The sequence below is a fragment of the Aspergillus glaucus genome (assembly GCF_001890805.1).
Source record: "Aspergillus glaucus CBS 516.65 unplaced genomic scaffold ASPGLscaffold_6, whole genome shotgun sequence".
NCBI lineage: Eukaryota > Fungi > Ascomycota > Eurotiomycetes > Eurotiales > Aspergillaceae > Aspergillus > Aspergillus glaucus.
In genome coordinates, this window is record NW_019170458.1 from 946468 (window position 1) to 972253 (window position 25786).

At 49.1% G+C, this 25786-nt stretch overlaps 12 protein-coding genes across 12 annotated transcripts; 5 read left to right on the forward strand and 7 right to left on the reverse strand.

Annotated features, from left to right (window-relative positions):
- Positions 1-1124: 1124 nt before the first annotated feature.
- On the forward strand, positions 1125-3223 carry ASPGLDRAFT_65333 (uncharacterized protein; the record flags this gene model as incomplete). The annotated part of the gene is made up of 8 exons (XM_022548885.1): positions 1125-1167; positions 1226-1348; positions 1427-1538; positions 1588-1792; positions 1842-1997; positions 2045-2502; positions 2554-2583; positions 2632-3223. 8 exons carry the CDS (start codon positions 1125-1127, stop codon positions 3221-3223), a joined length of 1719 nt encoding a protein of 572 aa, XP_022402886.1.
- A 1612-nt stretch (positions 3224-4835) lies between these two features.
- Positions 4836-5585, reverse strand: ASPGLDRAFT_45240 (uncharacterized protein). The gene has a single exon (XM_022546196.1). The coding sequence runs from the start codon at positions 5544-5546 to the stop codon at positions 5226-5228; it is 321 nt and encodes a 106-aa protein (XP_022402887.1). The 5' UTR covers positions 5547-5585; the 3' UTR covers positions 4836-5225.
- A 319-nt stretch (positions 5586-5904) lies between these two features.
- Positions 5905-6412, reverse strand: ASPGLDRAFT_34090 (uncharacterized protein; the record flags this gene model as incomplete). The annotated part of the gene is made up of 2 exons (XM_022544389.1): positions 5905-6155; positions 6190-6412. 2 exons carry the CDS (start codon positions 6410-6412, stop codon positions 5905-5907), a joined length of 474 nt encoding a protein of 157 aa, XP_022402888.1.
- Positions 6413-6568: 156 nt separating this feature from the next.
- ASPGLDRAFT_1329509 (uncharacterized protein) lies at positions 6569-6806 on the reverse strand. Its single transcript, XM_022541163.1, has one exon. The coding sequence runs from the start codon at positions 6755-6757 to the stop codon at positions 6602-6604; it is 156 nt and encodes a 51-aa protein (XP_022402889.1). The 5' UTR covers positions 6758-6806; the 3' UTR covers positions 6569-6601.
- Positions 6807-7094: 288 nt separating this feature from the next.
- On the forward strand, positions 7095-8372 carry ASPGLDRAFT_1329533 (uncharacterized protein). The gene is made up of 5 exons (XM_022541164.1): positions 7095-7240; positions 7326-7677; positions 7735-8022; positions 8072-8233; positions 8287-8372. Exons 2-4 carry the CDS (start codon positions 7386-7388, stop codon positions 8074-8076), a joined length of 585 nt encoding a protein of 194 aa, XP_022402890.1. The 5' UTR covers positions 7095-7240; positions 7326-7385; the 3' UTR covers positions 8077-8233; positions 8287-8372.
- ASPGLDRAFT_45242 (uncharacterized protein) lies at positions 8005-8797 on the forward strand. The gene is made up of 2 exons (XM_022546197.1): positions 8005-8233; positions 8287-8797. The coding sequence occupies exons 1-2, from the start codon at positions 8102-8104 to the stop codon at positions 8587-8589; spliced, it is 435 nt and encodes a 144-aa protein (XP_022402891.1). The 5' UTR covers positions 8005-8101; the 3' UTR covers positions 8590-8797.
- A 704-nt stretch (positions 8798-9501) lies between these two features.
- exg2 (putative exo-beta-1,3-glucanase) lies at positions 9502-11954 on the forward strand (the record flags this gene model as incomplete). The annotated part of the gene is made up of 2 exons (XM_022540284.1): positions 9502-11468; positions 11543-11954. 2 exons carry the CDS (start codon positions 9502-9504, stop codon positions 11952-11954), a joined length of 2379 nt encoding a protein of 792 aa, XP_022402892.1.
- ASPGLDRAFT_1329545 (hybrid sensor histidine kinase/response regulator) lies at positions 11899-16153 on the reverse strand. The gene is made up of 3 exons (XM_022541165.1): positions 15985-16153; positions 12352-15917; positions 11899-12307 (listed from the first exon to the last, which is right to left on the reverse strand). Exons 2-3 carry the CDS (start codon positions 15865-15867, stop codon positions 12020-12022), a joined length of 3804 nt encoding a protein of 1267 aa, XP_022402893.1. The 5' UTR covers positions 15868-15917; positions 15985-16153; the 3' UTR covers positions 11899-12019.
- A 1829-nt stretch (positions 16154-17982) lies between these two features.
- ASPGLDRAFT_1513575 (uncharacterized protein) lies at positions 17983-22468 on the forward strand. Its single transcript, XM_022542239.1, has 5 exons — positions 17983-18395; positions 18962-19859; positions 19919-20636; positions 20685-20735; positions 20783-22468. The coding sequence occupies exons 1-5, from the start codon at positions 17993-17995 to the stop codon at positions 22358-22360; spliced, it is 3648 nt and encodes a 1215-aa protein (XP_022402894.1). The 5' UTR covers positions 17983-17992; the 3' UTR covers positions 22361-22468.
- On the reverse strand, positions 22469-23194 carry ASPGLDRAFT_1329998 (uncharacterized protein). The gene is made up of 2 exons (XM_022541169.1): positions 23119-23194; positions 22469-23011 (listed from the first exon to the last, which is right to left on the reverse strand). Exon 2 carries the CDS (start codon positions 22705-22707, stop codon positions 22477-22479), a length of 231 nt encoding a protein of 76 aa, XP_022402895.1. The 5' UTR covers positions 22708-23011; positions 23119-23194; the 3' UTR covers positions 22469-22476.
- On the reverse strand, positions 22842-23131 carry ASPGLDRAFT_34096 (mitochondrial 54S ribosomal protein bL33m; the record flags this gene model as incomplete). The annotated part of the gene is made up of 2 exons (XM_022544390.1): positions 22842-23011; positions 23119-23131. The coding sequence occupies 2 exons, from the start codon at positions 23129-23131 to the stop codon at positions 22842-22844; spliced, it is 183 nt and encodes a 60-aa protein (XP_022402896.1).
- A 1476-nt stretch (positions 23195-24670) lies between the features above and the next one.
- Positions 24671-25201, reverse strand: ASPGLDRAFT_34097 (uncharacterized protein; the record flags this gene model as incomplete). Its single annotated transcript, XM_022544391.1, has 2 exons — positions 24671-24878; positions 24930-25201. 2 exons carry the CDS (start codon positions 25199-25201, stop codon positions 24671-24673), a joined length of 480 nt encoding a protein of 159 aa, XP_022402897.1.
- Between the last annotated feature and the right edge of the window lie 585 nt (positions 25202-25786).

A 25786-nucleotide genomic window follows, 5' to 3' on the forward strand; every position in this document is an offset into this window, starting at 1 on the left:
GGGGGGGGGGGGGGGCGGATATAATTATGTATTGTTGTTGTAGGGGAAGATGCACATGGCGGCCATGAGAAGGATCAAAGTGACAGATACAATAATACACAAGCATGCCTGCATATAATAGCGTATGTTATTAAACGATGTGCAGTCAAAAGATTTAGAGCAGAATTATGCTCCAATACCTCCGAGGAGTTACGGAGTATACGAGGCCCTACGCAGTCCTGGAGGATTTGATAGTTCCACATCTCCTTTTTCGTGGTCTCCGCTGTCTCTCCCTATTATTGCATTGTATCACCAGCCATTATCACTGCTTTAGCTCTCCAGGCTCAGCGGAAATCCCCCGATCTTGTCTTTAGTCTCCTTACCGTGGTTCTCACATACTTTTCATACTTTTGAACTCACTTTTACGGAACACTGGAGAATTTTGGGCTATTCTGTCACCGAGGAAAGCTGCTTTAACTCGTGGCCCGTGTTGCTGCTCCGTCCAACCGTTCTGGTTTAGGGGGTTGTCTCTGTTTCTCTCTCTCTCTAATTGTCTTTTGTCTGTCCTCTCCTTCTTACTCTCTCTCTCTCTCTCTCTCTCTCTCTCTCTCTCTCTCTCTCTCTCTCTCTCTCTCTCTCCACTCTATCCCCTATATTCTACATTTTCATCTCTTTTGTTTCATTTCTCAACTGAACGATTTGAATCGCTTCTCATTCTCGCCCTTCTTGGCGTGGTAAGTTCATTATCTGCATCCCGCCGCGATTCCAAAATACTGCTTTGTTCCTTCAGCCCCTCTCTTTCAACTCTTTATGATTATAAAACGCACTATATTTTCCCTGCTAACTTCAAACGGAGCAACAGTTCCGCCATCGTTCGTTCGTTCTCTCGTTCGGGGTCTTGCTGGACGGGCCCATCCTATTTCTCTCCTTCGCTCTCCATGATATCTTTCGTCCTTTATTGATCGATTTCGCCTCCATTACTTCTCTCCTTTCTCCTTTACTCTACACGTTCTCCTACATCGCCATCTCCCGAATCGCGACGGGAATCTCCGCGAACAACCAACTCAAGGTCGTACAAAGTGGGATGCTGTCGGAAGACCTGCAGCTGATTTCTTCCTACTCGGATCTTTTTCACATCTGCTCCAATGGGAAATTCGCAAGGGAAACAGGTGGCTAACACCAATGAGAGTGCGTTCGCCTCCTGGGATTTGCGACCGGCTATGTCGAAATGCTGACGGGGTTTTAGTCAACCTCAATCAATTCCGCCTCCTGCGGGTGGTAGGAAAGGGTGCTTTTGGAAAGGTCCGCATCGTCGAGAAGAAAGATACCGGCTTGACATTTGCTCTGAAATATATTCGGAAAGAAGAGGGTGGGTTTTTTTTTTTTTTTTTTTTTTTTTTTCTCTCGATGCTTCGAGTCGGTTTTGTTGCTAATAACATGACTTCAGTGATCAAATCGGAAAGCGTACGGAATATTATTCGTGAACGTCGAATGCTCGAACACCTCAACCATCCGTTCCTGTGCAACCTGCGATACAGTTTTCAGGATATCGAATACATGTGCGTTTCGGAATCCTTCCCCTCTCGAGTCGCATGCTGATTTTCGAAGATACATTGTGGTGGATTTGATGAATGGTGGTGACCTACGGTTCCATATCTCGAGGAAATGCTTTACGGAGGATGCTATTCGATTCTGGATTGCAGAGTTGGGCTGCGCGCTCAAATATATCCATTCGCAAGGCATCATTCATCGCGACGTCAAACCGGATAACGTTCTGTTGGACTCGGAGGGGCATGTTCACTTGGCAGATTTCGTATGTGACTGCATCTCTTGGTGGAAAGGATCACAGCTGACCTTTTTAGAACGTCGCATCGGATTTCAGACCAGGCAAGCCTCTGACAAGCAAGTCGGGCACGCTGGCATACCTTGCTCCGGAAGTGTATGAGGGTGGCGGATACTATGCCGAAGTCGACTGGTGGTCTCTTGGTGTTTGCTTTTACGAATGCGTCTACAGCAAGGTTCGCAGCTCCCCCATCATTTGGAGAACGAGTACTGACTGCAGCAGCGACCATTCGAGGGCCGTACTCAAGATGCGCTTAGCGAATCGATCAAAAAGGTCTCGCCGAAATACTACGTTACCAACCCGGCAGTATCAGTACCATGTCTCCGAGCTATGGCAGGGTTCTTAGAGAAGGATCGATCAAAGCGGATAGGCGCCGTCAGCTTCGAAAGTTTCACCTCGCATCCCTTTTTCGCCGAGTATTATGACTTCGACATGTTAGAACGGAAAGAATACCCGCCAGTGTTCAAGCCCTCGAGTGAGAAGACCAACTTCGATGCGACGTACGATCTGGAAGAGTTGTTGTTGGAGGAGGCACCTCTGGAGGCTAGAGCGCGCCGACAAAAGCCCCGCGCGGAGTTGCGCGGGGATGCGACGGCCAAGGAGATTCGGGAGGATGAGTTACACCGTCTGATTGAGACTATGTTCGAGCCGTTTGATTACACGATAGTCACATATAGAGGGTGCGTTCTTTGACTTTATCCGTTTTATCGTTTATACTAACCACTTGACAGCAATGCCGCCGATGCAATCGCATCAGTACAGTAAGTTTTCTTCTCTCTATTTAGAGTATGTGAGCTAACATGGAATAGAAACCCAGAAGACTGCCTTCCACCGACTATTGCTGGACAAGGTGCTGCCCCCGGTGCTGGCGCTGCAAGCAACGCCTCGGTTCATTCGAGACAACACTCACAACCCGAATCCGCTCGAAACTCGCCGCCAACCCGGAGCGAACTCGCACCCTGTCACACCAATGCACACCCTGATAACACATCCCAAATTGGCGACGCCCTCGAGCCTCAAAAGTCTGTTCCGGGCGGACCTCCGCAAACTTCGACCCCTCCTTCCTCCGTTCCCGCTCAGTCCCACGCTCATGCTCAGCCTCAGGCATTCCACCGTCCCTTCCCTCCTCCGTCCGCTCGCGGACAAGGCGCCACACGCAAGACAAGTAAAGGCGGTGGTGTCCAAATGGTGCTGGAAGAGTCCGGTAGCTGGAGTCAATTGGCGGACACGAGCTCGACCCTCCCCGCAGAGGGATACGATCCAGCCGGGGGCAAGGGGAAGAACGCCAACAGTGGCATGCTGTCGTTCTTCAGCCGGAAGAAGGGCCGCGACAGGAGCCCTAAGCCCCAGGAGCCGGGTGTTCTGGGCAAAGAGGGTGCGCGACAGATTATTAGTGGATGATGTTCATCTACGCAAGGATGGGCTGGTAAAGAAGTTCGACTTCGTGCGTCGACCAGGCCCCTTTCCGGCCAAAAAGACCGGACAAAGAAAAAAAAAAAAAAATACAAGGCATGCCGATTAATAGCCATTTGCATTTCTGTCGACATTTCATTCATTGGCGACTTCGCGGATTACGGAGTACATTACATTCTTCGACATAATCATACCCGGGGCAAATTTTCTTGTGACATCTTGCTGGACATCAGAACAGTGTGATTTCTGGCAGATCTTGGATGATTTTATTTCTTGATTCCCAATTCGTTTCAACACGTACACCATTTGTTAATCTCTTATTCTCCATTTCTTTTGGGTCGCTCAGACGAGAAGCGACTTACAACGACATAATCAGTTTTCTACTTGGCGTGTATTTAAGCTGATTTCTCTTTACTTTTCTTTTCTTTCTTCTGGCGTTGACATACATACCCTCGTTGGTAGTGGTTTTTGCGAGGCATGAGGTTTTTGGGTGCAGTGATGAATGTGATTGTAATATCGACTCCATACTGTTAATGCATCCGTTTATGAGGTTCACCGCCCGTTGCCGAGGAGACCCTGGAGAAGTCCCTGGAGATCAAGACCCTGAAGATCATGATCTCTTGTAGAGTAGAGGAGATGAGGGTGATATGTATTTGACTTGAATCAGGGGAATGTTCTACTCTGTTAACTGCTCAGTCGGGTTTTATCTGCTTGTCTTGGCATATGTTGTTCTGTTGTCTCACCATTAGCGCCGTGTTTTGTTAGAACTAATAATGTTTAGTGCCAATTGAACTTTTGTTTTGACCAAACCCAACAAAGCGATGGCACCATCAATGGAACAGGGAATTGAGGTCATCATTCCTTCTGCTCCGCTTCTTACCATGCCAAATTCTCCCCAGAGATAGTAAGACTAAGCTCCCATGAAGATTCGATTCAATTCGCTCCAGAGATTATCCTATGTCTGGGGAGCGTGCTTCTAGCTCTCAAGAGCAGGATCAGCCATCCTAAGATCCAGTCCAGTCCTCCTAGGAGTCTGGAAAATCCCAGGAGCAAGTGTAATGGGCCGAAGCCTTTGCTATCTAATATATAGATATGTACAAAAAGAACACGTTGAAGAGGAAAGAATCATTAGTTTGGCGGCGGTGAATTCATATGTGAAACGGATAAACCAATGTAGCGGTTAAACTCCGTGTCGGGGAAGTCGGGGAGTCGATTACCAGACTGTACGAGGCTATAGGCGAGGATATTTGAATTACACGGATGACATTGATATCTATAGACACGTAGATGGTAGAATGAGTGCTTAACTATCTAAAGTATGTGTGCGTGTGTCCCTATGAGGAATCTGTCGGCCTCGGTAATCGGGCCAACTATTAATCCGTCTTGACTTTCATTAGACTTCTCTGGATAGCCTCAATCGAGAATCATTTATGATTCGAGGTGCTTTCTCGGGCCTAGCCCGTCACATGTTTAGATATTCGACAGGAGTGGTCTGTAAAAATCCAGGGCTCCTGAATAAGCACTGCGTGGCAGTTGGTCTCAAATGCCAGTTGGAGCGCGGTTTCATGCGCTTCCCAGTTTCGGCCAACATTCAGTTGGAGGATTTGTAAGTGAGATAGCCTATCTAACATGATAGAGACTGTTCTCCTGTAGGTGGGGAGCTCAGGTTACCAGAGGGCTCATTTGTACCAGTCTGGTCTTTTAGCATGTGCTGGCGTGCGCCTGCTTTCCTGACTGCAGTGAATTGTGACTTGGTTAGCTGCTGGATGACTCCCTGTTGTATGGTAGGCCGGGTGGGACAATTGGGGTGGTCTACTGGGAAAGGGCCACAGCAGTTGGTGCAACATGGGTCTGATGCTTCCTCATCATCAGAGGAGGAATGCATCTCCTCAGTGTGATCTCTTTTGCTGCAGACGCGGCATCTGGGTGCGCGGCTGCAGTTCCGGGGGTTATGATAGTCCCAGCACTGTGTGCATTGCTCTATGCGGGCTCAGGTGGGTTTATGCTTGACTTGTATGTTTCTGTCAAAAAGGGGAATCCATCTGTGAACTGCTTGAGCTTGGGTCTCTGGTACTGCCATGATGAAGGTGGTGGATAGTGGGTTCTTATTTGAGCGGTAGAACTTCAGAGGGGTAAGGCCTGACTGGAGCTTGAGTTCATCCAGGGCCATTTGTTCACTTATGGGCACTTGGGACCCGTCATAGCTGGTATACTGATGTGGCGCGTTCGGTAGGGCAAAGATGGCCCATTTCTGTTCTACTTCAACCTCGGTTCCCTTTATTAGGTCCTCCAGAGTCTCCCTACGCTCCATGAGGAGCTGGAGGCCCAGGCCATCCTTAGGCCATATTGCCAGGCCAGAGGGCACCTGTTGGATCTCTTTCACAGCTGCAGAACAGGTCTTGTCCAAGTGTTTCCTGAGTATATCCATGCTGGCGTACGGGCTAGCTCGGCGGGCTGGATGGTCTTTTGGGAGGCAGAGGAAGATTCAGGGGAGCTTCTCCAGTTGTGGTGGCCTGTGTGAGGTCTTGGGTTGCTGGGTGTTGGAGCAACTGCCCGAGCAAAGAAGTTCTACCGTTGGTTCAAAAAGACCACTATGATGAGCGAATGCTCATCATGCTCGGGAACCGATATATATAGTAGCGCACTGTGTATGGCTGTCACACCTCAGCCTAACACTGGGGCTCTGTTTGGGGGGCGTTGGGTGTGGTCTTTGTAGCTCCAGCATAGCTACTGCGCATGGGCGGGGAGGGTTGGTGATTCTCTTCCTCTTTGGTGGGGTCACCCGTTGCCAGGTTCCTGCTGAAATTGAGGACCAGGGCCCTAATATCCTTGCCCAAGGAGACGGCTCCTTGTAGGCTCTTCTCTTCCCAGTTGGAGACTTTCTGGCTCATCACAGAGACAATCTCCAAGACTTCGTCTCCTGTAGTCTTTAGCTGTGCTGTGCGTGAAGCCACTGCCGCTGCAATATGGCTTTGGAGCTAAGCCAATTTGGGGAGTTTCGCAGGAGGGGGACGCAGGAGGCATATCCCGGTCAGGCTGCCAGTTCTTGGGGGTAGGAGGGGCCTGTATAGCTTTTCCCGGTGTCTCTGGTCTCAGTCGTTTGGGCGGTCGCTTCGGGGTGGTGGGCTCCCAGGGGGAAGCGGTCGGGGTCGCGTGGGCTCCCGGGGCTTCCCCCATATTGACGTCGGACATAGGATTGGTGGTAGCAGTGTTTGTACTCGGTAGTTGGCTGGGAAATCACGAGCAGATGGTCGCGATTTTGGCGCTGCGGAGTGTGATGACATTAAGTGAAGTCTCATCACTCCAGCTATCACTGATCGTCATTATCACGTGACTAAAATTATGAATATTCGCGGCGAATATTCGTTATTCGTGCCGACCCCTAGATTCTAATATTCCTAAACATTTCCTAGAACTTCGTAATCGTAAGGAGGATAATGGAAAAGCGCCAACTGACACTGTTACAACCAGAACAGGCGTAAATAACCGATATTTACAAATCGGAATCAGCAAGATATACATCACTTGAGAGCCTGAATGTAGTTAATTTAGCGAGATTGTGCAAATGTGGATATCATGCGGATATCCGCATCCTATCCGCGCGGATGAGGATTTGGATGTGGATACCAAACTGGTATCCGCGGATGAGGATACTATGTCGCAGTCTACAAATGGGTACCCATGTCCGGGTCTAGTTTCGATGCAGTAAGCGGTTGTTGATAATGCGGCAGAATATTAGAGCGGTCTGAAATTAGCCAATGATATAAGACGAGGGGAGGCGTGGAGAGCGGTCTGAATAGGCAGAATCGATCGATCTTACCTTACTCCTGCTCGCCAGGCGCCACTCAACCACTCCAACAGACCACTGTTGGACACCCCTTCAAACCACGGACAGGACGGACGAGGGCGAGGGACGAGACGCCTCTTATCTTGCCACTGTTCACGACGAGGCCCTTGTTACCACTGTGGCTTCCACTTGTCCCCTATGTCTCATGCGTTTCTAAAGTATGTCTCGAGCCATCCCCCGTCCGCTTCCCGATAGATCATCCTCTTATTTTATGCTCCTTCTAATTACTTTCACGATATATAGACTTCCTTTTCGCACAAGGCGCGTTGACACCGTCCTCGATCTCTGCGCTCCATCACCAAGATGGACCAAGATGAAGAACTCTCCCAAAGCCTGAGCGACCTGAGCAGCTCACTCTCTTCCCTGGAGCTCTCCACCGAGCAACTACATGTCGACATACAGGCTGCTCGTGACAGGATCACAGATTACACTCCTTATAACGCCAAAGATTTGACCAAATTGGTCCTTGGAAGCTTCATCGACAATTTACCACCTGATGGGAACCGGATTCTCTGTCGGTACATACTTGAAAACAATCATCGAGACGACCTTTACAAATTAGGCGATCATCTAGCTAAAGCGATATTAGCACCCAGTTGGTCTCCCCTTCCTTGGGCGCTTGTGTAGCTTAGCTAACAATGTACTTCAACAGTGAAGGCGTGTGGGGGACAGACGCCAGCTACATCGGACTCACCCTTCGGAAACCGCGACGACATGGCCTCTGAGATGGTGGAGAGCAGTACCCGGGCACCACTACGACATATGAAAGCCCTGTGTCTCAAAAGAGACGATTATCGCTGTGTCCTGTCGGGTCGCTTCGCGAAGGAAGCTGTTGGCCGTCACCCAACAGTCCCCGACAATGAGATTCGTAGGAATATGCTTACTGCGCATATCTCGCATATAATGCCATTCGCCCTGGGTTTCTGGAGTAATGATGGAGGTTAGTGCCTACTTATTAGTCTTTCAAATTTACTAATGCAATATTTTAGGTTAAGAAAAAGTCGAATACCTGGACCACGATGTTTGCTCTTTTCCCAAGTTTGGAGAGTATGATCAAGCCCGAGCAGATCAATGCGGGTTGTAACCTTATGATCTTGAGCAGCTCGCTCAATGATGAGTTCGGTGCGCTAGAGCTCGCTCTTGAACCCACCGTAGGTGCCTGGCCAAAAAAGCATTTGGACGAATATCTACTTACAAAAAATAGGATGACGACAGAACATACAAGATTGTAACCTACCCCAACTTCTCAGGATCAGAGGCCCATTACTTCCCTCCAGCCAACAGAGATGGCACGCGTCTTGTCACGTTTCATCACCATGAGGGTCCGCTGGAGCTGCCTAGTCATACTCTTCTCAGCACTCATTCCGCGGTCGCCCGAATCCTACATGCATCCGGAATGGCGGAAATCATTGATCGTGTGCTGGAAGATGCCGCGGAAGTCAAGTGCTTAGCCTCAGATGGGAGCACAGACCTCCAAATTATGCTCCCGGCACTCCTAGCCTGTTAGGCGCGAAGGTTTCGGATGGTTTGCCAATGCCCTGCGGAAAACGAATCGCGATCAAAAAGTTCAGTTGTAATGAGATGAGTGGAAGAAATACTGAGAATTTGCCTGGGGAGTTACTAGCAATGGATGGGAACATGGGCTGGCAAAAGGAAAAGAGAAAACATGGGTACCTTTCTTTTCCTGTATTCTCTAATAGCTTTTCATTCTGCGCTAATAGCTTTTTTTTTTTTTTTTTTTTTTTTTTTTTTCGAATTGTCACGGTGCCAGCCCGCCATCCATACACGCCGATGAAAGTCAAGGTGGATTAATAGTCGGGCCGATTACCGAGGCTGACAGAGTCCCCATATACGGACACCATAGCTATTCGGTTTAGATAGCTAAGCGCTCATTCTATCGTCTATGGTGTCTATAGATGTCAATGTCATCCTCTTTAGTGTAATTTAAATTCCTCGCCTATAGCCTCGTGCAGTCCGGATAATCGACTCCCCGACTTCCCCGATACGGAGTTTAACCGCTACATTGGTTTATCCGTTTCAGAATTGATTATCTTGAAGAGAGGGAAATACCTGCATTTATAGCTTTGTTGGGAACCCATCTTATTTATTTACAGTTGTCCTGAGTGTATGCTTCGCTTAGAGTTCGCCACTCAGGATTCAGCTAGTCTCCATCAACTTTCTACTTGTGTCATCTTGTAAGGTAGGTTAGACGGCCTGGGCAATTTTGAGGGCTGTTCATCAGACATGGCCGTCGAACTACCCGCGCAATATAAAGGGGAGGGTGAGTAGCTCGGAGGCCACGTGACTGCTCACTGAGCAAGCCCCTGAGTACCCTCATTAAAGCGGCGGCGTCCAGAAGAGGAAAGTCACGGTCGCTCTAGAAAAACAGGTACGTATAGGTGCATATATACACATACACATGCCACGCCAGTACCGCCGAGATCGCGACAGCGATCCAGATCTACCATACCACGACCCTCAGTACCGACACGACAACCACGATAACGATAGATACGACGACAACAACAACAACGAAGACTACGAATACGACAGCAACGACGAAGATCCCACCCGAGACACAGACTACAGGCCGAATTTCGGGTTTAATTCGCGATTACCGTTTAATTTGCGCGGGTTTGTGCCTGTTTGGAATGATCCGGATGGTTATGATGAGCACGACGTGTATGGTAATGATAATGATGGACTTGGACACGATGGGAATGGATATGGATACGAGTCAAGACGATCCGTCGGCCCAGAAGAAAGCGCGACGAAGCACCAAAGCGCCGATTCGAGCAACAGTGCCGCGCATTTATTAGCCGGGCAGTACCAGACTGAGGACAGAGGAAACCCCGACGAAAGCCTCCGCGCCGGAAAACGACGATCTCAGCGCAAACAGGCGTTACTGGGTGGTCTTGGTCTTGGTGCTGGTGCGGCGGCGCAGGATATCACTCGTGATCGACCAAAGGGACGGATTGTCTCTGGTGCGCATTTGGAAGAGGGCCGGGGACAGGTTCGGCAGAGGTCTGGGGCTTTTCCTGTTCCTGTTCCTGGCGGTGATGGCGGTGGGGGTGGTGGTGCAGGGGAGGAATTACTGCGCAAAGAAGGCAATTGGAACGGAAGTACAGTGAGCTCAACCAAAGTCGACCGACCATTCTACAAGCGCAAGCGATGGTGGCTAGGAATGGCAATCCTCCTCCTCATCCTCGCAGCCATCGCCGTCCCAGTCGCCGTCGTGATGACCAGAAAACACACCAATAACAAACACACCACATCAGCAGATTCAGATGCTAACAGCGACTCCGACGACAACGCCCCAGCAAACCTCAACCTCAAAGGAATCACCCGCGACAGCATCCCCTCCTCCGCAAAAGGCACAATCCTCGACCCCTTCACCTGGTACGACACAACCGACTTCAACGTAACCTACACAAACCACACAGTCGGCGGATTGCCCCTAATAGGCCTAAACAGTACCTGGGACGACTCCGCCCAAGCAAACGAGCACGTCCCACCACTAAACGAATCTTTCCCTTACGGCACCCAACCAATCCGCGGCGTAAACCTAGGCGGTTGGCTCTCCCTCGAGCCCTTTATCGTACCATCCTTCTTCGACAAATATGATGACTGGGAGGGTATCGTGGACGAATACACACTCACCCAGAGACTGGGTGACTCCGCAAACGCAACGCTGGAGAAACACTACGCGAAATTCATCACAGAGCAGGACTTTGCAGATATCCGCGACGCAGGCCTCGACCACGTCCGCATCCAGTATTCTTACTGGGCTATCAAGACCTTCGACAAGGACGATGAACCCTACGTCTCCCAAATCGCATGGCGCTATCTCCTCCGCGCAATCGAGTATTGTCGCAAATACGGCCTCCGCGTAAACCTAGACCTGCACGGGCTCGTCGGCAGTCAAAACGGCTGGAACCATAGTGGTCGAGAGGGTTCTATCGGGTGGTTGAACGGGACGGACGGATCATTGAACCGCAAACGCTCACTCGAACTCCACGACTCGCTATCCAAATTCTTCGCGCAAGACCGATACCGCAATATCGTCACGATCTACGGCCTTGTAAACGAACCGCTCATGCTCGAATTACCGATAAAGGATGTCCTCGAGTGGACGACCGAGGTAACAAAACTAGTCCAGGGAAACAACATAACAGCATGGATATCCTTCCACGACGGGTTTCTGAATCTGAGTAAATGGAAGAAAATGCTCAAGGGCGATGATGTGCCGGATAACTTGCTGCTTGATACGCATCAGTATACGATTTTTAACACGGGGCAAATCGTGCTTAAACATGCTGATCGTGTGAATCTCGTTTGTAATGATTGGTGGCACATGATTCGCGAGATTAACACTACTGATGCTGGGTACGTCCCCCCTTGTCCCCCAACATACCTATCCCTCTCCATTGCTGAAATAATGCTAATATCGTATAATATAGCTGGGGACCTACAATCTGCGGCGAATGGTCCGCAGCCGACACCGACTGCGCGCCCTACCTCAACGACGTCGGCCGCGGCACCCGCTGGGAAGGGACCTTTTCCTCCGGCGATTCAACGCAATACTGTCCGACAGCCGACAGTAAGAAATGCTCGTGTACGAATGCAAACGCAAACCCAGCCACGTACTCCGATGGATATAAGAAGTTCCTGCAGACGTATGCGGAGGCGCAGATGAGTGCGTTTGAGACGGCGCAGGGGTGGTTTTATTGGACTTGGAAGACGGAGAGGGCGGCGCAGTGGAGTTATTCGACGGCGTGGAAGGGGGGGTTTATGCCGAAGAAGGCTTATGAGCCGGCTTTTAGGTGTGGGGATGATGTGCCGGATTTTGGGGACTTGCCGGAGTATTACTAGTCAGAGGAGAGTGTACAGTTGTATATAGTTCATTGTTGTTGTGTATACCATCTACGTATCGTACATCATGCTATATCATGCCCAAACCATCCACCGTTCTCCCACTTTCCTGGGATATAAATACTATCCTCGCCATTGCGGATATGATCTGTATACACCCCGCTGAGCAAATGGTTCAACCGCTGAAAGTCAATCGGTTTCATAATCCAACCGTCAAATCCAGAATCAATGTACATTTGCTTATCCTTTTCCATCAGTGATGCTGACACGGCAAAGATGGGAATTTTCCTGTCACAAGACTCTTCGTGTTCGCGTATAAGTTTCGTGGCGCCGTGGCCGTCGACGATGGGCATCTATACCGTTAGTGATTGCTGTGTCAATGTTACGGGGGACGTACCTGTATGTCCATCAACACGGCATCGAATGAATCAGGACACTCTTGGTACGCTGTGGCGCATTCTTTCCCGTTCACAGTCAAGTGCACCGTATGCCCCAACTTCTCGAGTCTCTTCCGCACGATCGCGCTGTTGATGCGATCATCTTCAGCTACTAAGACATGTAGAGTAGATTTTGGTTCGGGATGGGCAGTGCTCGAGGGTTTCTCGGTTTGTTCTGCTGAATCTGGGTCTGGCTTGGCGACTCCGTCGACTGGAATGGCATCCGGTTTCGATAGGTTTTTATGAGTTATATTTACTTTTGGTAATGGTGATGCGATTCTAATAGACGATTCTGTTCCCGCAGAATCAGGCTGTTTATTTTTGGTAGGGCTCACGGATTGGTGAACCAGTTCAGACGACTCGGTGCTCACTGCAATGTCAATATTGGAATCGCCGCGTTTTTCACTTTGAGTCTCGCCGTAGCGAGTCGAGCATTCATTTTCGCATTTAGGTCTCGCAGGATTGATATCCCTTCTTTCAAGTGTTGCTGGACGTGAATCATTGCTTCTGCCACCGTCACTTGCCAACTCAGACGGCAATGGAAACCTGAGCTTAATCTTAAAGGAACTTCCGACTCCCTGCTCCGACTTCACAGTCAACCGTCCGTCCATAGTGCGGACAATACGGGCAACCAATGCCAGCCCTAGGCCAAGAACATTCTTGGCCCCCGTGGTGTCGTCAACCTTACTCCGGCAGCATTTAGAGTCTTGCAAATAGTCCTCGTTCGATACCTCCTCCAATTCGCAAAACAGAGCTTCCACGGCTTCCTGCGACATCCCCGAACCTGTATCGTGGACAGCCACTTCGACGCCGATGGTGTCGGAGTTTGTCGTGTCAGGAGTAAGGCAAGTCTCGATAACTACTGATCCGTTGGTTGTGTGTTGCACAGCGTTGCTGATCAGGTTCATTATTACTTGGCGTACTCGTCGTTGATCTCCAAGAACACGGGGAAGGTCGGTGTGTTGGACAATGTTCAGCTCAACGGCCTTCTGTTTGGCCTCCTCTCCGAATATATGTGTCGCTTCTTTGATAGTCCCAGATAAATCGAAAACTTCATCCTTAATCAGGCTTTGCCCATTTTCCGCATTCGTTAGATCCAAGAGGTCGTTGATTATATAGACGAGCGATTTCGAAGCTGAGTGCGACCGGGAAAGATTATCGCGGGTCTCCTGGCTCAAAGAGCCATCCAGGGCAATCTCCAGATAGTTGATAATCGCGTTCAAGGGCGTCCGGAATTCGTGAGCACAATTCGCAAGGAGAAGTTTCATGAGCTGCGTGTTTTGCATGGCGGTCTCCTTCTGCTGCCATACTTCAGCGAATGTTTTGTATATCAAAGAAAGAACAGAAGCTTTTCCCTGGTCCACAGCAGACCATGCATCTGGTCTACATGGGACATGGCCTTTTTCGTGGGTACAGCTTGGCTCTGGTCCGTTTGAGCACCCAACCCACGTCATTTCTCTCCATTGGGTGGTCCGGAAGAAAACAATGAAATTGCGAGCATCAGCCGACAATGGAATAAAAAGGAGACTAGACACATATCGAAAACCAGGGGGATAATGGAGGTCTTGGAAATCTTTGTTGACATCCGTTGACCAAGCAATCGTATCGAGTTTTCTCGCCCTCATGTATTCCACGATAGCAAGAACCTCTCCTGAATCAAACGGCCTGCCGAGTATCTTTGTTTCGCCCATGATCGAGGAGGCAGCGTAGTCGGCCCCAAACAAGCTAAGGATATCAATTCCTGGAACAGTCTCCCTCTTGTCGACTTCCCTAGGGGAGTTCTGCTGCACTAATTGAAAGGGTAGCGTGTAAGATAGGCGTTCGATGTTGCTTGACAAAGTGTCGCTAATAAGCCAGCAGAGCTTTTGCAACGGAGGCAATAACCTGGCACCTTGGGCATAGGATTTGCATGATACCAAGCCCCAGAGCTTTCCGAAGACATTGATTCTTATAGAGACGCATGCCTCCAGAGGCCTGCGGGAAAGAAACTCCAAAGGGGCTGGTGATTCCATTGATAAATAACAGAAGCTCGTGTCCAGTTGAGAGGCAGAACCAGGTTTTCTGTATACCAGCCCAGTAGGCAGATTCTGTCTACGGTTGTATGAAAGACGGACTTTGTTTCGTGAGTGAAGTGTTTGCAAGTCCTCAGAGAACATAGAGCCAAGGAAGTGCATATCCTCGCAAGTTTCCCCCGACAATTCCGGGTCTGCAAGGTCAGCCACGGCAATGCCGTTCCAATCACTGTCGAATCGGTACACCGTGGCCCGGTTAAATCCAGTAAGCTCTTTGAGGACCCTGACCACTCGATTGAATAGCATATCAACAGATTGTGCGGTCGAAGTAAGCTGGATGATTCTCGATACTGCGTTGAGGATATTTGAGTATTCGAATCCATTTTTGGTCTGTCCGAGCGTCCTGAACACATCGAAAGCCTCAGACGCGTCGTCCGTCTCTTTGTGTGGTGCTGCGGATATCCTTGCTTTACTGTGCGTTGGACGTTGAGATTTTGGATCATCATTGTCGCTAATGCTGTCTGATAAGCTCTGTTGTGGCTCGATCTCGCAGATTATGTAGTCCGTACTGTCATTGTTGGCATGAATGGTGCACCAGAAGTCCTTTGACTCTCCGTTTCGCGTGGTGACGGTCAAATCAAGGACATCTGGACCATGTTGCTCAACGTCGTAGCACTTCTCTCCGATAGACTTCGTGTGACTCAGGAATGTTGTTCTTTGATCTCGTCGCAAGATATTGCAAAAAGATTCGAGCAGAAAGAGCTCTTTGGGAGTATAGCCAATGACCTCCCCTGTATTTCTGCTCGAAGCATGAACAAGCAGCCGTCCTTCAGACTCTTTCAATACCACCAATGCACCGAATGGGTAGACAGACCTTTCATTCCGAGATTCCTGCAGCATGTCCCTGAGCTTATGTGCCGTCTCGATGGTTCTGTCCACTTGCTGAATGTGTTGCAGATTTGCGAGGCTTAAGTCTTTCCTGTTGGAAGACTCAGGACTGGCAAGGATTCCGCATCCCCACCTGTCACCCGATATTCCATTTTCGGTAGTAGGCGACGTGTAGCTCGTATAGTCGGTCGCTGGGGTTATCGGTTGGTTATTGGATCTGTCTCTCCCTATCGAGAAAGTCGACGAAATTTCCGAGAACGGCGATATCTGTCTTTCTGAGCTTTCCAACGAAGGTGTTTGTAACGTAGAAGATGGCGTAGAAGAATCGACAGAGACAACTGAGCGGATGGGAAAGACTCTTTCGGTTGTATCAGGACTCAGTTGAGGCAACTTTAAGCCGGAGGGAAAGGCAATAGGTAGCGAGAATAAATCTTGCACCGGATCTGTCAGGATACGCAGCGATTCGGGTATGGAGAGCATCTTTCGCAACGAGCCCTTCATAACCGGAGGTGTCGTGTCGATGTTTCCTGTCCTGTCACCTTCCATATGTCTATCCGATCCAGCAGAAGACTCCATCTCCAATAGCGCACCGTTAAAAACGAGAGATAATTAAAAAGGTCAAGAAACTGAAAAGGGGCACTAAGTCAGTTCTAGATCTCTTTGAAACTGAATAGGATTGGCAGCAGTACTGACTGGGAAGCGTCTGCGCAGCAGAACCCTAAGTATGAAGATCACCAGTAGAAACAATATGAGATAGCCTCACATAAATGCTCCTGAAAGAAACCTGACACCAGGTCAGATATTACACAAACAGGCGTATGCAGAAGAAAAGGAAACGACGTGCAGTGGAAGTTGTATGCTGTTGCGCCAGAGAAACAGCAGCGGCGTTCCCGCAAGGAAGTCACGTTGGTGCCTTGTCTGGAACGTCTTGTTTCGCCGCCCACAGAACCTCCAGAGGCACATCTCCACAGTTCCAGTTTTTCCCTTTTGGGCGTTTCGCTCCTGATACGGTTTGAGAAATGGCGGAAATAGCTCCTGCGGAGACGAATTGATGGCCGGTTCGTTTGTCCGGTTCGCCAGGGACTGCCACCGAAGCATTCACTACGAGACTCTGGATCTGAAAGGCCAACCACGGTCTAAATCGAGCTAAGTTGACACAATTTACGGCAGCCCCGCTATAGGGCCGGTCCCAAGGGTGTGGCAATCAATCAGATACCGCCCAGAGTACTGACTTCGAATTGGATTTGAATAGACAGGACATACGTGGATTGCTACTACCGAAATGATGCTGGCACGACGCCCTCACAACCAAACTATGTTTTGCAGCTGCTTTCCGAAAGACGCAAGCATGTCATCGATCCTTTTTCAGCAATAGGGCGTCTATATGGATTCGACGGAGGCGGTCGCACAGGGAAGAAACAACATAGAGACCTATATCAAATGACTCTGGAATCTTACGACTGCGGAGAGTAGTTGCTCTGAAGGGGCATTGGGAATTTGGTCGGGAAAGCAATCGACCGTTCTAGGTGTCCGCATCTCGTTTCAGGATCTTTGGTTCTCTTGCGGAACAACCGGGTAGTGTTACAGGCGGCTTGGGCCACCACAATTGCTCGCTTTTTATCACCAGAGACGCCATGCAAACCTACTGGACTGTGGCTTTAGAGCCCAGGGTGGCGTCTAACAACAGAAGCTTGGGTTATACGAAGCACTGCCTATAGTTTATCTGCGTCAGAGCACAGTCCAACAAAGGGATATGGGTCTGACACTTTGCGAACCATGGTTCCGATTATACGTTCCGGGACTGCTTTCCGACAGCCTCCTTAGTTTCCAGACGTCCCATACTCTGACTGTCTCATGTTGTAGTGATTTACGGGCGTTGATTCCGTCGCCTTCAGTCCGGAATTTGGCTGTCTAGGCCGTTTTTGCCAAGCAGGACTCGCAAATCCGGCATATCCAGGGTACGAGCTTCGCCCCCACATAAGATGCGTCTGTTCCTGCGACCCTGCCCAGATGGTTTCGATCGGAAATGCGGGAGGGGTCATTATCTTGTCTACCCGATATCGAGCTAGGAGGCGTCCATAGATAGGAATGTGTGAGTATAGCAATACCAATTTGATAAGCTTCATGCCATTCCCGACATGCAAAACCCTTTTCGTAGCTACACTACTCATCGAATAGTAGTATGTGTAGCCTTTGAGTAGAAAACCACTAACAGGTACGGCATAGATGAGTATCGGATTTAAATCCTCAGACAATCGAATGATTGTCAATGATCCAAGCATACTAGGATAATGCATGGAACATATATAAAACTTGTTGACAGTTTATACATTTCTGGCTGTCCGTTATGTATTTTCCAATTTGGGATGGAGGCTCTTGGTGCAAGTCCCAAAATGGAAGTGACTGCAGCAGGTTAATCTCGCCGGTAAACGAAGAGAAAACCATCACCACCTCAGTTCCTCTTTTCATTCACCACAGCACTAAGCGGTTGTTTCTTCATCTTCCAAATGACAAGTCTTTGACCCTTTCAGATTGATACTGATCTCAGATGGAATAGCTGGGAGCTAGCGCCGTAAGTGTCACTGGAATGAGCCCTACATCCAAGCTGCTCTTTTGTATCGTTTCATTAGAAGAATCTTTCCTACACGGTCTGCATATGTTAACTAACCCACCATCTCTGGCCACAGATTCCACGACCAGAATGGAAAACCAAGATACTACCCCGTTCTCACCCGAGGCCAACCAGGCTTCATCAGAAACCGAAAGACACCCTGACACGTTCCCATACGACAATGACGAGGAAATGATTTTACTTCAAATGGCAGAGGTCAACGACGCACCTCCTACGCCAGGCCTAAAAGCAGCGATGGAGAAGAGTCAATACCCCAACGACACGGTGGGCCAGCAACAGTCGATGCCTCTCTTCATGGAACGTCCAAAGAGCTCTGGTATCGACGTGACGGCCTTTTGCTTTGCAAAACCTTCTGGAAGGAACTTTTCTGTCAAGTCTTCAAAGCCTTCCACCACGAAGCTTCCTGCTCGAGAACTCGTTCAAGGCAAACCAGGCCCAGCTGAAGGTCCCGCTAAGCAGAATAAGGCGAGGAGTGACGAGTCAGTTTGCTGAGATATCCACCACCAAAGAAGTCAGACTGACCGCTTCCTTCGAGGCATAGCTCAGATTTCGCTCACGTTGAGTCTCAAACGCGGCATTCACCCCATAGAGATACGGGCCATCAAAATACACCAAGAACATTCTCCCCTGCTGCAACAGAAGTACAAAGCGTACGAGGATTGGACGAGCAAGCCAACTCTAGTGACCAAACAAGCGGTTCAAGTGATCATGCCGACGAAGCGCAGGTCCAAGCTGAAGAAGCTGTTGGGCCAATGCAAACTACACTCATGGATGGTGAGGACTATTGAGTACGCTTCTATCAGTGATGGCTATCGTGCTAATTTCATGACTAGTGCATGATCCTGAATCGATCCTCGTGGAGGTGAGTTCCATGTCAAGTGACCTCAATGGGCGACGAGATTGACCTATAGCAGCCTCAAAACGAGTATTCGCAAGACAAAAGGCACGAATATAACACTCGGGTGTCGATTTCGCGCACCAATACCCCCAAGACGACAGTTATGTCGCGTCCATCCTCTTCGCATACCCCTCTGAAAGACGGGTTGCGCGTTTCAAAGCGTCGCCGTACGCATTCTCGAAAGTCCACCGGCCGCAAGCCCTCGGCGCCTCGTCCTGTTGATAACGAAAACCCGCAGTTGACAGAAGACGACCTCTTCCAAATTCTGATAATGCGGGTCCGGCAACGTGAAGAGGATAATGTTGCTGCGGCAAATTTGCGTAAGCAATTAGAGGCTACTGCTTCACAGCTAGCGGAGGAGAACGAAGCTTTGAGGGCGGAGCTCGAGGCTTACGGCGCTCAGCTACAGAAGAAAACACTTGAGTCGAAGACGTACAAAGCGCAGATGAACACCTGGAAGACAAAGCTTGGGAAGTTCAAGCACGTTCTTAACGTCTTGGGAACCGACTATCAGAATCTCCGAGGGGAGTCAATCCATCTCAAAGCAACCAGGAGTGCTTTGGACAAAGAGAGCAAGGAGATAAGGGGCAGTATTGACGGCATCCGAGCGCAAATCTCCAAAGTCACTACCAGCGTTGGCGAGAAAAAGAATCATATCCTGGAGTCCGAAACCATGATCAATACACTGAGGAACGATCTGAAGCATTCCAATGAGAAGGCTAGGTCCGTCGAAAATCAACTACACGAGGAAAGGAAAAGGGTTATGACGCTCGAGTCATATATCCAGTACCACTCTCTTGCTCAAGAGAAACAGCTTGGGCTTATTAGGGCCGATCACCTTGGAATGAACAAAAAAATGGATTCGGCATTTGAGGCAATGGCAAAGCTATGGGAATCCTCCCAAACCTCCATCCGGTCGATCATGAGTCCAACAATGGAAAGGTGCTTGCTCGCTATCAACTCTTTAAGCGAGAAAGAATCACTGGATAACGTGGAGATCCAGAAATTCGCGGATGCCATCAATGGATTCATATCACGGTATGCTTGTGTCTCTGTACCCTACTTACCACGGAGAACTGGACTGATCATTTTGTCAGAATGGATACGGTCGTACCCCAATTGACCAAGGATTTTGAGAAAAATTCCGAAGCAAACGACTGTGTCAGAACGTTCTTCAAAGAACAGCTCCAGAGCATCGAGAACCAATTCGGCACCGATTGCGACCTTCACAAGCAGTTTTCTGCAATTAAGGAAGCATGCGGAAGCCTCCACGAAAAGCTTGAAATAATGGGACCAGGCGTTTGCACTCTCAATGCAACAATCCAAGGGGTTGAAGAGAAAGAAAGCGGACTGGTGCGACAGATCGAAGAGTTCGAACAAAGTTTGACCGAAGCTCGCGATCTTGCGAGGCAACCTCCTCCAGTTCCGGAAAAGGAAAACTGTTCAGTGACGGCGGAAATCATGTCTCAACTGGAGAAAGTTTCCGAAGAACTGAGAGTAGCCCAGGAGACCCTTCAGATCAAAGATACGGAGAATGAGCATGTGAAGCATTCGTTTCTGGAGACTACTGAAGCACTCCAGGAGGCAGAAACCAGAGTCGCATCATATGAAGCCAAAGTTGGAACACTGCAACAACAGGCTCAATCGGTCGAGAGCAAAATTCGAGAAGAATTGAGCAGGGCAAGCGTCATAGCTCGGGACCAGAACAGAGCAAAATTCGAACAACGGCTGCACGGAATTTTGAAGGAGAAGGAAGCAGTCGAGAAAGACTTGGAAAAGACAAAAGAGCTTCTTGCCACAGCTCAGCAAGCGCAGGTAAGAGCATATATGCACTCGTGTTTGGCTTTTACTGACAATGATAAGCTTCAAACCGATGCTTTGACGGAGCAGCACCAGAAGGAGTTGGAATCTTTGGTAAGCGTGTCCTGGCCCTGGTAATGGGAAATAGCTAACGTCGGTAGCTTTTGGCTAAGGAGCAAGAAGTAGAGACTCTTCGAAATAGCACCAATGAGAGCGATTCCAAATCCACGGCACAAGAGACCGAGTTGACGAGACTTCGTGAGCTAGAGAGTTTCTATACGAGCCAAAAAGATTTGTTGCGACAGGAAATCGATGAAGCCAACCAAAAGATATCAACTCTTGAAGCTGAAACCGCCCTGAGCAAAGTCGATCAGTTGGCCTTGCAAGAGCTCGAAAAGAAATTCGATGAACTCCAATCTGAGCTCTCACGCAAAGAAGAAGAGCATTTGTCTATCCAGAAAGATTTGATGGCTGCCGATACAGCGAAGTCGGCCCTCGAGTCCGGTAAAGCGAAGGCGAAAGGAGAAATCCACGCGCTCCTTCTAAGGGTTCAGGACTCGGAGCGATGGACGAAAGCTATCAAAGAAAAGCTGGAAAATTACGGCGTTTCAACATCGACAGAATCATTTCCGGAGACTTGGAGTAAGCTGGAGACGTTGCTGCAATCGGCTATCGCCAGTGGTTTCCCGGATCCTAGTTCGAATGTCTCTTTGCAACAGGTCAGCTGCATGCCTGCTGTTGCTTCGACACCTCAGAAGGGGGACGAAAGTCCAGACGAGAGGTTCGTTCAGACTACTGAAGTGATATATCGGACCCATAACATTCCAAGGAGCGCGTATTGCTCCCCAGCAGGCCGTGATTCTTGTCAGTCTGGAGGAGGCAATGGTACGATTGAGACTGTGCCAGACTCGCAGATGTCGACCAATATAGTTCCATTTTCGAGCTTCCAGACGCAATTGTCGCCTATGCATTGTTCGCTTAACCACGATGACCACGATGCAAATGAGTTGGCAGATATTCTGACGCAAATTCCTCAAAGAGAGCGCCCTGCAAAGGAATGTCACGATCCTGTCAACGATCGAAGCGAACGATCATCTAGTTCAACCACAGAGAAAGGCGCAAATTTATTGTCCCCTTGGAAGCGCACGGGAACGAACAATGGCAACCAGAAGACCTCAGAAGTTCGAACGCCAGTAACCGGTCCGAAGTTCAAGAACAGCGCTAATGATGCCCGGGGTATCAATAATACTGGCGACAAACAGAAGGCTGTCACTTTCGAAGACCAGAAAATTGCCAACACCGGATCCAAACGTCGAACGCCAGAGTCTTCGCATCGAGAGATGCCGGATAGATCCACTGAAAATTTCGAGAGACGACCAGTACGTCAGAACCGGCGCACGTATAGCAGACACCGGCAGACGTCCCCGGCGCGAGAGCGAGGTGGACCAAAGGATATGCGTGCTGATGGGGAGCTCCCGTACAACGGAAACAAGAGAGCGCGAGTGTCCACGGCGTCTAACTATCCTAGATCGCAAATGCAGGCGCAAGGTGCCGCGGAACCCGTTGAACGCAGATTAAGCCCTACAAGTCTGGCTTCTGGAAACAGCAGACAGAATACTGCGAATGAAGATCCTGCCAATAAACGGTGGGCGGGACGGAATCAGAAGCGGCCTGGACGCAAGACGCGAGGTAAGCTATTGCATATTTGTCGGAACTCGGATGCTAACCTTTGCAGGTGAAAGATACAGTGCCCGATTCAGCGGAAACGGTGGCGCTCGCTAAGTATGGAAAATGTTCGACGAATCTGAACTGAAGTGAATCTAAATCTGCAACATCAATTATATGGAAGTATATATTATGAGACGTGAGTATCGAGCGTCGGGGATTTAATAACGGTTGAGAATGTGACGGATCGGAATAGGGCAATATCGGGATATGTAATTCGAGAAAGGATCATGGCTATATCAAACACATCCAGATTGTATTGCACAAAACGCCAGAATGCAAACCCAGAATACACAGCTAGCAGAACTGAAAGAATTCCCCTTCCCAGTACAGCCACCGCTGTATTCCGTCTAATGTACATGACCGTCTTCCGGCACCACTCCGCACAGGGTATTCAACAGCAACTCTTTTTTCCTCCAAGCAGCGCCATTCCATCGTATAAGTCGCAAATCGCAAAAATAGGAGTAAAAGGGAATCGTAATCGTAGTCCGCGGTTTATCTCGCTCGTCCACCCTTGGTCGCCTCCAGGAACAGCACCTTCTTCTTCACGACTGGGTCATACTTGAGCATGCTGAGCGGCCGGTGGGTACGGGGTCTGATCATCGTGCGGTAGAAGCCAGTCATGGCCATCGAGATGAGCCGGACAGGGACGGTACGCGATTTCGCTATTGAATGGGTGGTTAGCATTCTTCGACCTCGGGTGGGTTCTCGATTTCCATAAACCCGGCAGGTAAAAGACACAACAGTGAACTGGGTGTAGAAGCAGACGCACCTTTCTTCGCCATTTTGGCAATTCCAACAAGGACAGCAGGGAGAGATCCGGAATTCGCTGGTTTCGAGTCGAGGGGCCGTCGGAGATGGTGAGATTTTGGCCGTTGCGATAAGTTCGGATAGGTGCACGTGATGTTACCTAAAGGGGTTTAGCGTATTTTCTCCAATGCGGAGCATCGGAATCGCTTGGAATTGGAATAAGGCGAGTTTTTTTTTTTTTTTTTTTCTTGTTTTCGGGGGTTGAAGATGAATTATGTTTGATTGCTTTGGTTGGTTGATTAGCCGATGGGGTATGTGTATGTATGTATCAGCATGTCTATGTTTGATTCTTGCACCTCGGTTGCGGGGTGTTATGGAAGTGCTCTACAGCTGCTGCAAGTACATGTATGCATTTACGAAGTACTTCTGTCGGTTTATCTATTATCTAGGTGTTTTGACAGGTATACAGGGATCAAGGGCTTTATTTGGTACGGGAATCGTAAATAGGACACTACGCTATCTTGAATTCCCGATCAATGAAATGGTCTGGCTAGATCGATTACTATCATTCTCCTAGCCAACAATTGACAGGAATGCACTCGCAGAGAAATGCATTTCGGCATACGTTCAGTAAATCTAGACCGTTCATCGGATAGCATAGATAGTAGGTGATGGTCTAGATCCGGTATGATGCAGAACTCTGCAAAAAAGACCCAATTCCTTCGCTTCTCAACGATGGCGTGCCGGGTTTCGTTCGACGGATATGCAATGGGAGATTCCGGTTGCAACTTCATGTAATTAGACCGTTATTTGATTCCATCCGTGGTGCCAAAGGGTCTCGCTGCCACTCGTTGCTGGATATCCGATGGTAGATCACATTTCATTCCTCCGTTTGTATTCAGAAAAAAGGTTTCTCAACTGGTAACATGAATATTGCGATAATTCGATCCAAACGGCCGTTGAACGATTTCATACTCGATCGGATGGTCAATGCTCGCCGTTGCCAACTCTATCTCAGAATGTGGTAAAAGTACGGCCGTGCACTCCAACGTCGAAAGAGGGGTCGTCGCAGATGCATATCGATATTAATCGAATCTAAATTAAAGAGGAGAATTGTGAATCGTAGAACTCTGTTGCCGTGGTACGTATTCGTAGTCCCTATGATTTGATACGGTGTGTGGAAAACAAGGTTAGGATAGTCAGGCGACCAAGACTTCCAATGCAAATGATTTGGGATCGTGCAGGATCGGCGGATACAATGGATGTTGATGATCTTCAACCACGAGTGTTTGGTATTTCCACGATCGCGATGCGATTCATGTTCGGTTTTTTGTAGTTTGGGGTATGTCGGGTTGGTTCGTTAGGGTTGAGCAGGGGTGTCTGGTTTAGTGCGGTTGGAAGATTGGTATGAGGAGTATCGTGAGTTGTCATTTTTATCCCAGAGCGTCGCGTGCAAATGGTGGTATATACCTCAATCGAAAATGACAGGTATTTGCGTTCTCGATGTTCGTCTTCGTTCGGCTGTCAACGGGATAATAGAAATGCGCGAGAGAAGTCTATTCAATAGGGTACATTCAATGCTCAGTAGCAGCTTGAGGCTCGCTACGACGACGTTTGACAGGCACGTCGCCATCTGATTCTGATCGGTCATGCTTGTTCGTGGTGTCAACTTTTGGCAGAGACTGTTTGTTCGTTTCATCGGCGCCGTGCTGCTCTGTCGTGCTATCAGTCTGCTGGGTATCCCCCTCGCCGGTATTCCGCGTCTCCGTAGATCCATCGTCACTGCTATAGTCAGCATATCTCACCATTCAAAAATCCTGCCTGTCAACTCACCAAACCTCCTCCAACGCCCTCCCAACATCCACACTCCACTCCCTAACCCTCTCCCAATCCCACTGCTCCAACCGCCCATTCCACTTCTCCCTCACAAACTCCAACTCCACATCAACGGTATCCATACTAAGTTCCTCCCATTTCGGGAGAACATGGATTCTCGGATCAAATTCAGGGCCGGGGTCTGAGAAGCGTTTGTCGAGGTCTGCTGAGATGTTTGTGTGTTTTGTTAGGCGGTGCAGGCGGAGGGTGAGGTCGGCTGCGTTGAGCATTGTTGGTTTGATTTAAGGGCTTGGTGGGGGTGATTAGGTCGAGGAGGTTGAAGTCGATAAATGGGGAAGTTGTAGAGGTGGGTGAGTATGGTGGTCATTTTGGGGGATTGAGTGAGTGGTTGTTTGTGTTTGTGTTGGGTGAGAGTGGGTGAGAGTGGGTGGTGGTTTGTAGTGAATGTCTTCCTGTTGAGGCTCGGGACCTGTTCTGGCCCTTTTCAGAATAGATCATTATAATGAGTGTCGAGCGTTTCCTTGGGCTTACTATTAAAATTCTCTATTGATATTGAGCTTTTCAGTACTTCGAACTTTATGAGCCGCCGTTTGGATTACATGTCTGAGATAACCCGGCCTTAATGAGATAACCAACTACTCGCCGTCAAGTCTAACCTCAATCAAAGCACCTTGAGTAAGAAGTCCATAGATACATCTGCTACGAAGAATAATCTCGTATGTATCTCCTTAAAACGTAAAAATAAGGGCTACGCCATAAACCCATGGAAATAACATCTACCGATATCCACACAATAGTACCTCCTGCTTATAGTCCCACCCATCCTCTCTCACACACCGGAATCCTCCCCGTAG

What these genes read in the sequence shown, in the direction of transcription:
- ASPGLDRAFT_1513575 (XM_022542239.1), top strand. Translation starts at nt 17,993, where the DNA reads ATGGAAAACCAAGATACTACCCCGTTCTCACCCGAGGCCAACCAGGCT. An exon ending in TAAGCAGAATAAGGCGAGGA is followed by an intron (nt 18,396 to 18,961) that starts GTGACGAGTCAG and finishes CCCCTCTGAAAG; the next exon opens with ACGGGTTGCGCGTTTCAAAG. An exon ending in AGAAGGAGTTGGAATCTTTG is followed by an intron (nt 20,736 to 20,782) that starts GTAAGCGTGTCC and finishes TAACGTCGGTAG; the next exon opens with CTTTTGGCTAAGGAGCAAGA.
- ASPGLDRAFT_1329533 (XM_022541164.1), top strand. Translation starts at nt 7,386, where the DNA reads ATGGACCAAGATGAAGAACTCTCCCAAAGCCTGAGCGACCTGAGCAGC. An exon ending in TAAAGCGATATTAGCACCCA is followed by an intron (nt 7,678 to 7,734) that starts GTTGGTCTCCCC and finishes GTACTTCAACAG; the next exon opens with TGAAGGCGTGTGGGGGACAG.
- ASPGLDRAFT_45240 (XM_022546196.1), bottom strand. Translation starts at nt 5,546, where the DNA reads ATGGAGCGTAGGGAGACTCTGGAGGACCTAATAAAGGGAACCGAGGTT.
- ASPGLDRAFT_45242 (XM_022546197.1), top strand. Translation starts at nt 8,102, where the DNA reads ATGTTTGCTCTTTTCCCAAGTTTGGAGAGTATGATCAAGCCCGAGCAG. An exon ending in AGCTCGCTCTTGAACCCACC is followed by an intron (nt 8,234 to 8,286) that starts GTAGGTGCCTGG and finishes TACAAAAAATAG; the next exon opens with GATGACGACAGAACATACAA.
- ASPGLDRAFT_1329545 (XM_022541165.1), bottom strand. Translation starts at nt 15,867, where the DNA reads ATGGAGTCTTCTGCTGGATCGGATAGACATATGGAAGGTGACAGGACA. An exon ending in CCGTGTTGATGGACATACAG is followed by an intron (nt 12,308 to 12,351) that starts GTACGTCCCCCG and finishes CTAACGGTATAG; the next exon opens with ATGCCCATCGTCGACGGCCA.
- ASPGLDRAFT_1329998 (XM_022541169.1), bottom strand. Translation starts at nt 22,707, where the DNA reads ATGTACATTAGACGGAATACAGCGGTGGCTGTACTGGGAAGGGGAATT.
- ASPGLDRAFT_1329509 (XM_022541163.1), bottom strand. Translation starts at nt 6,757, where the DNA reads ATGTATATCTTGCTGATTCCGATTTGTAAATATCGGTTATTTACGCCT.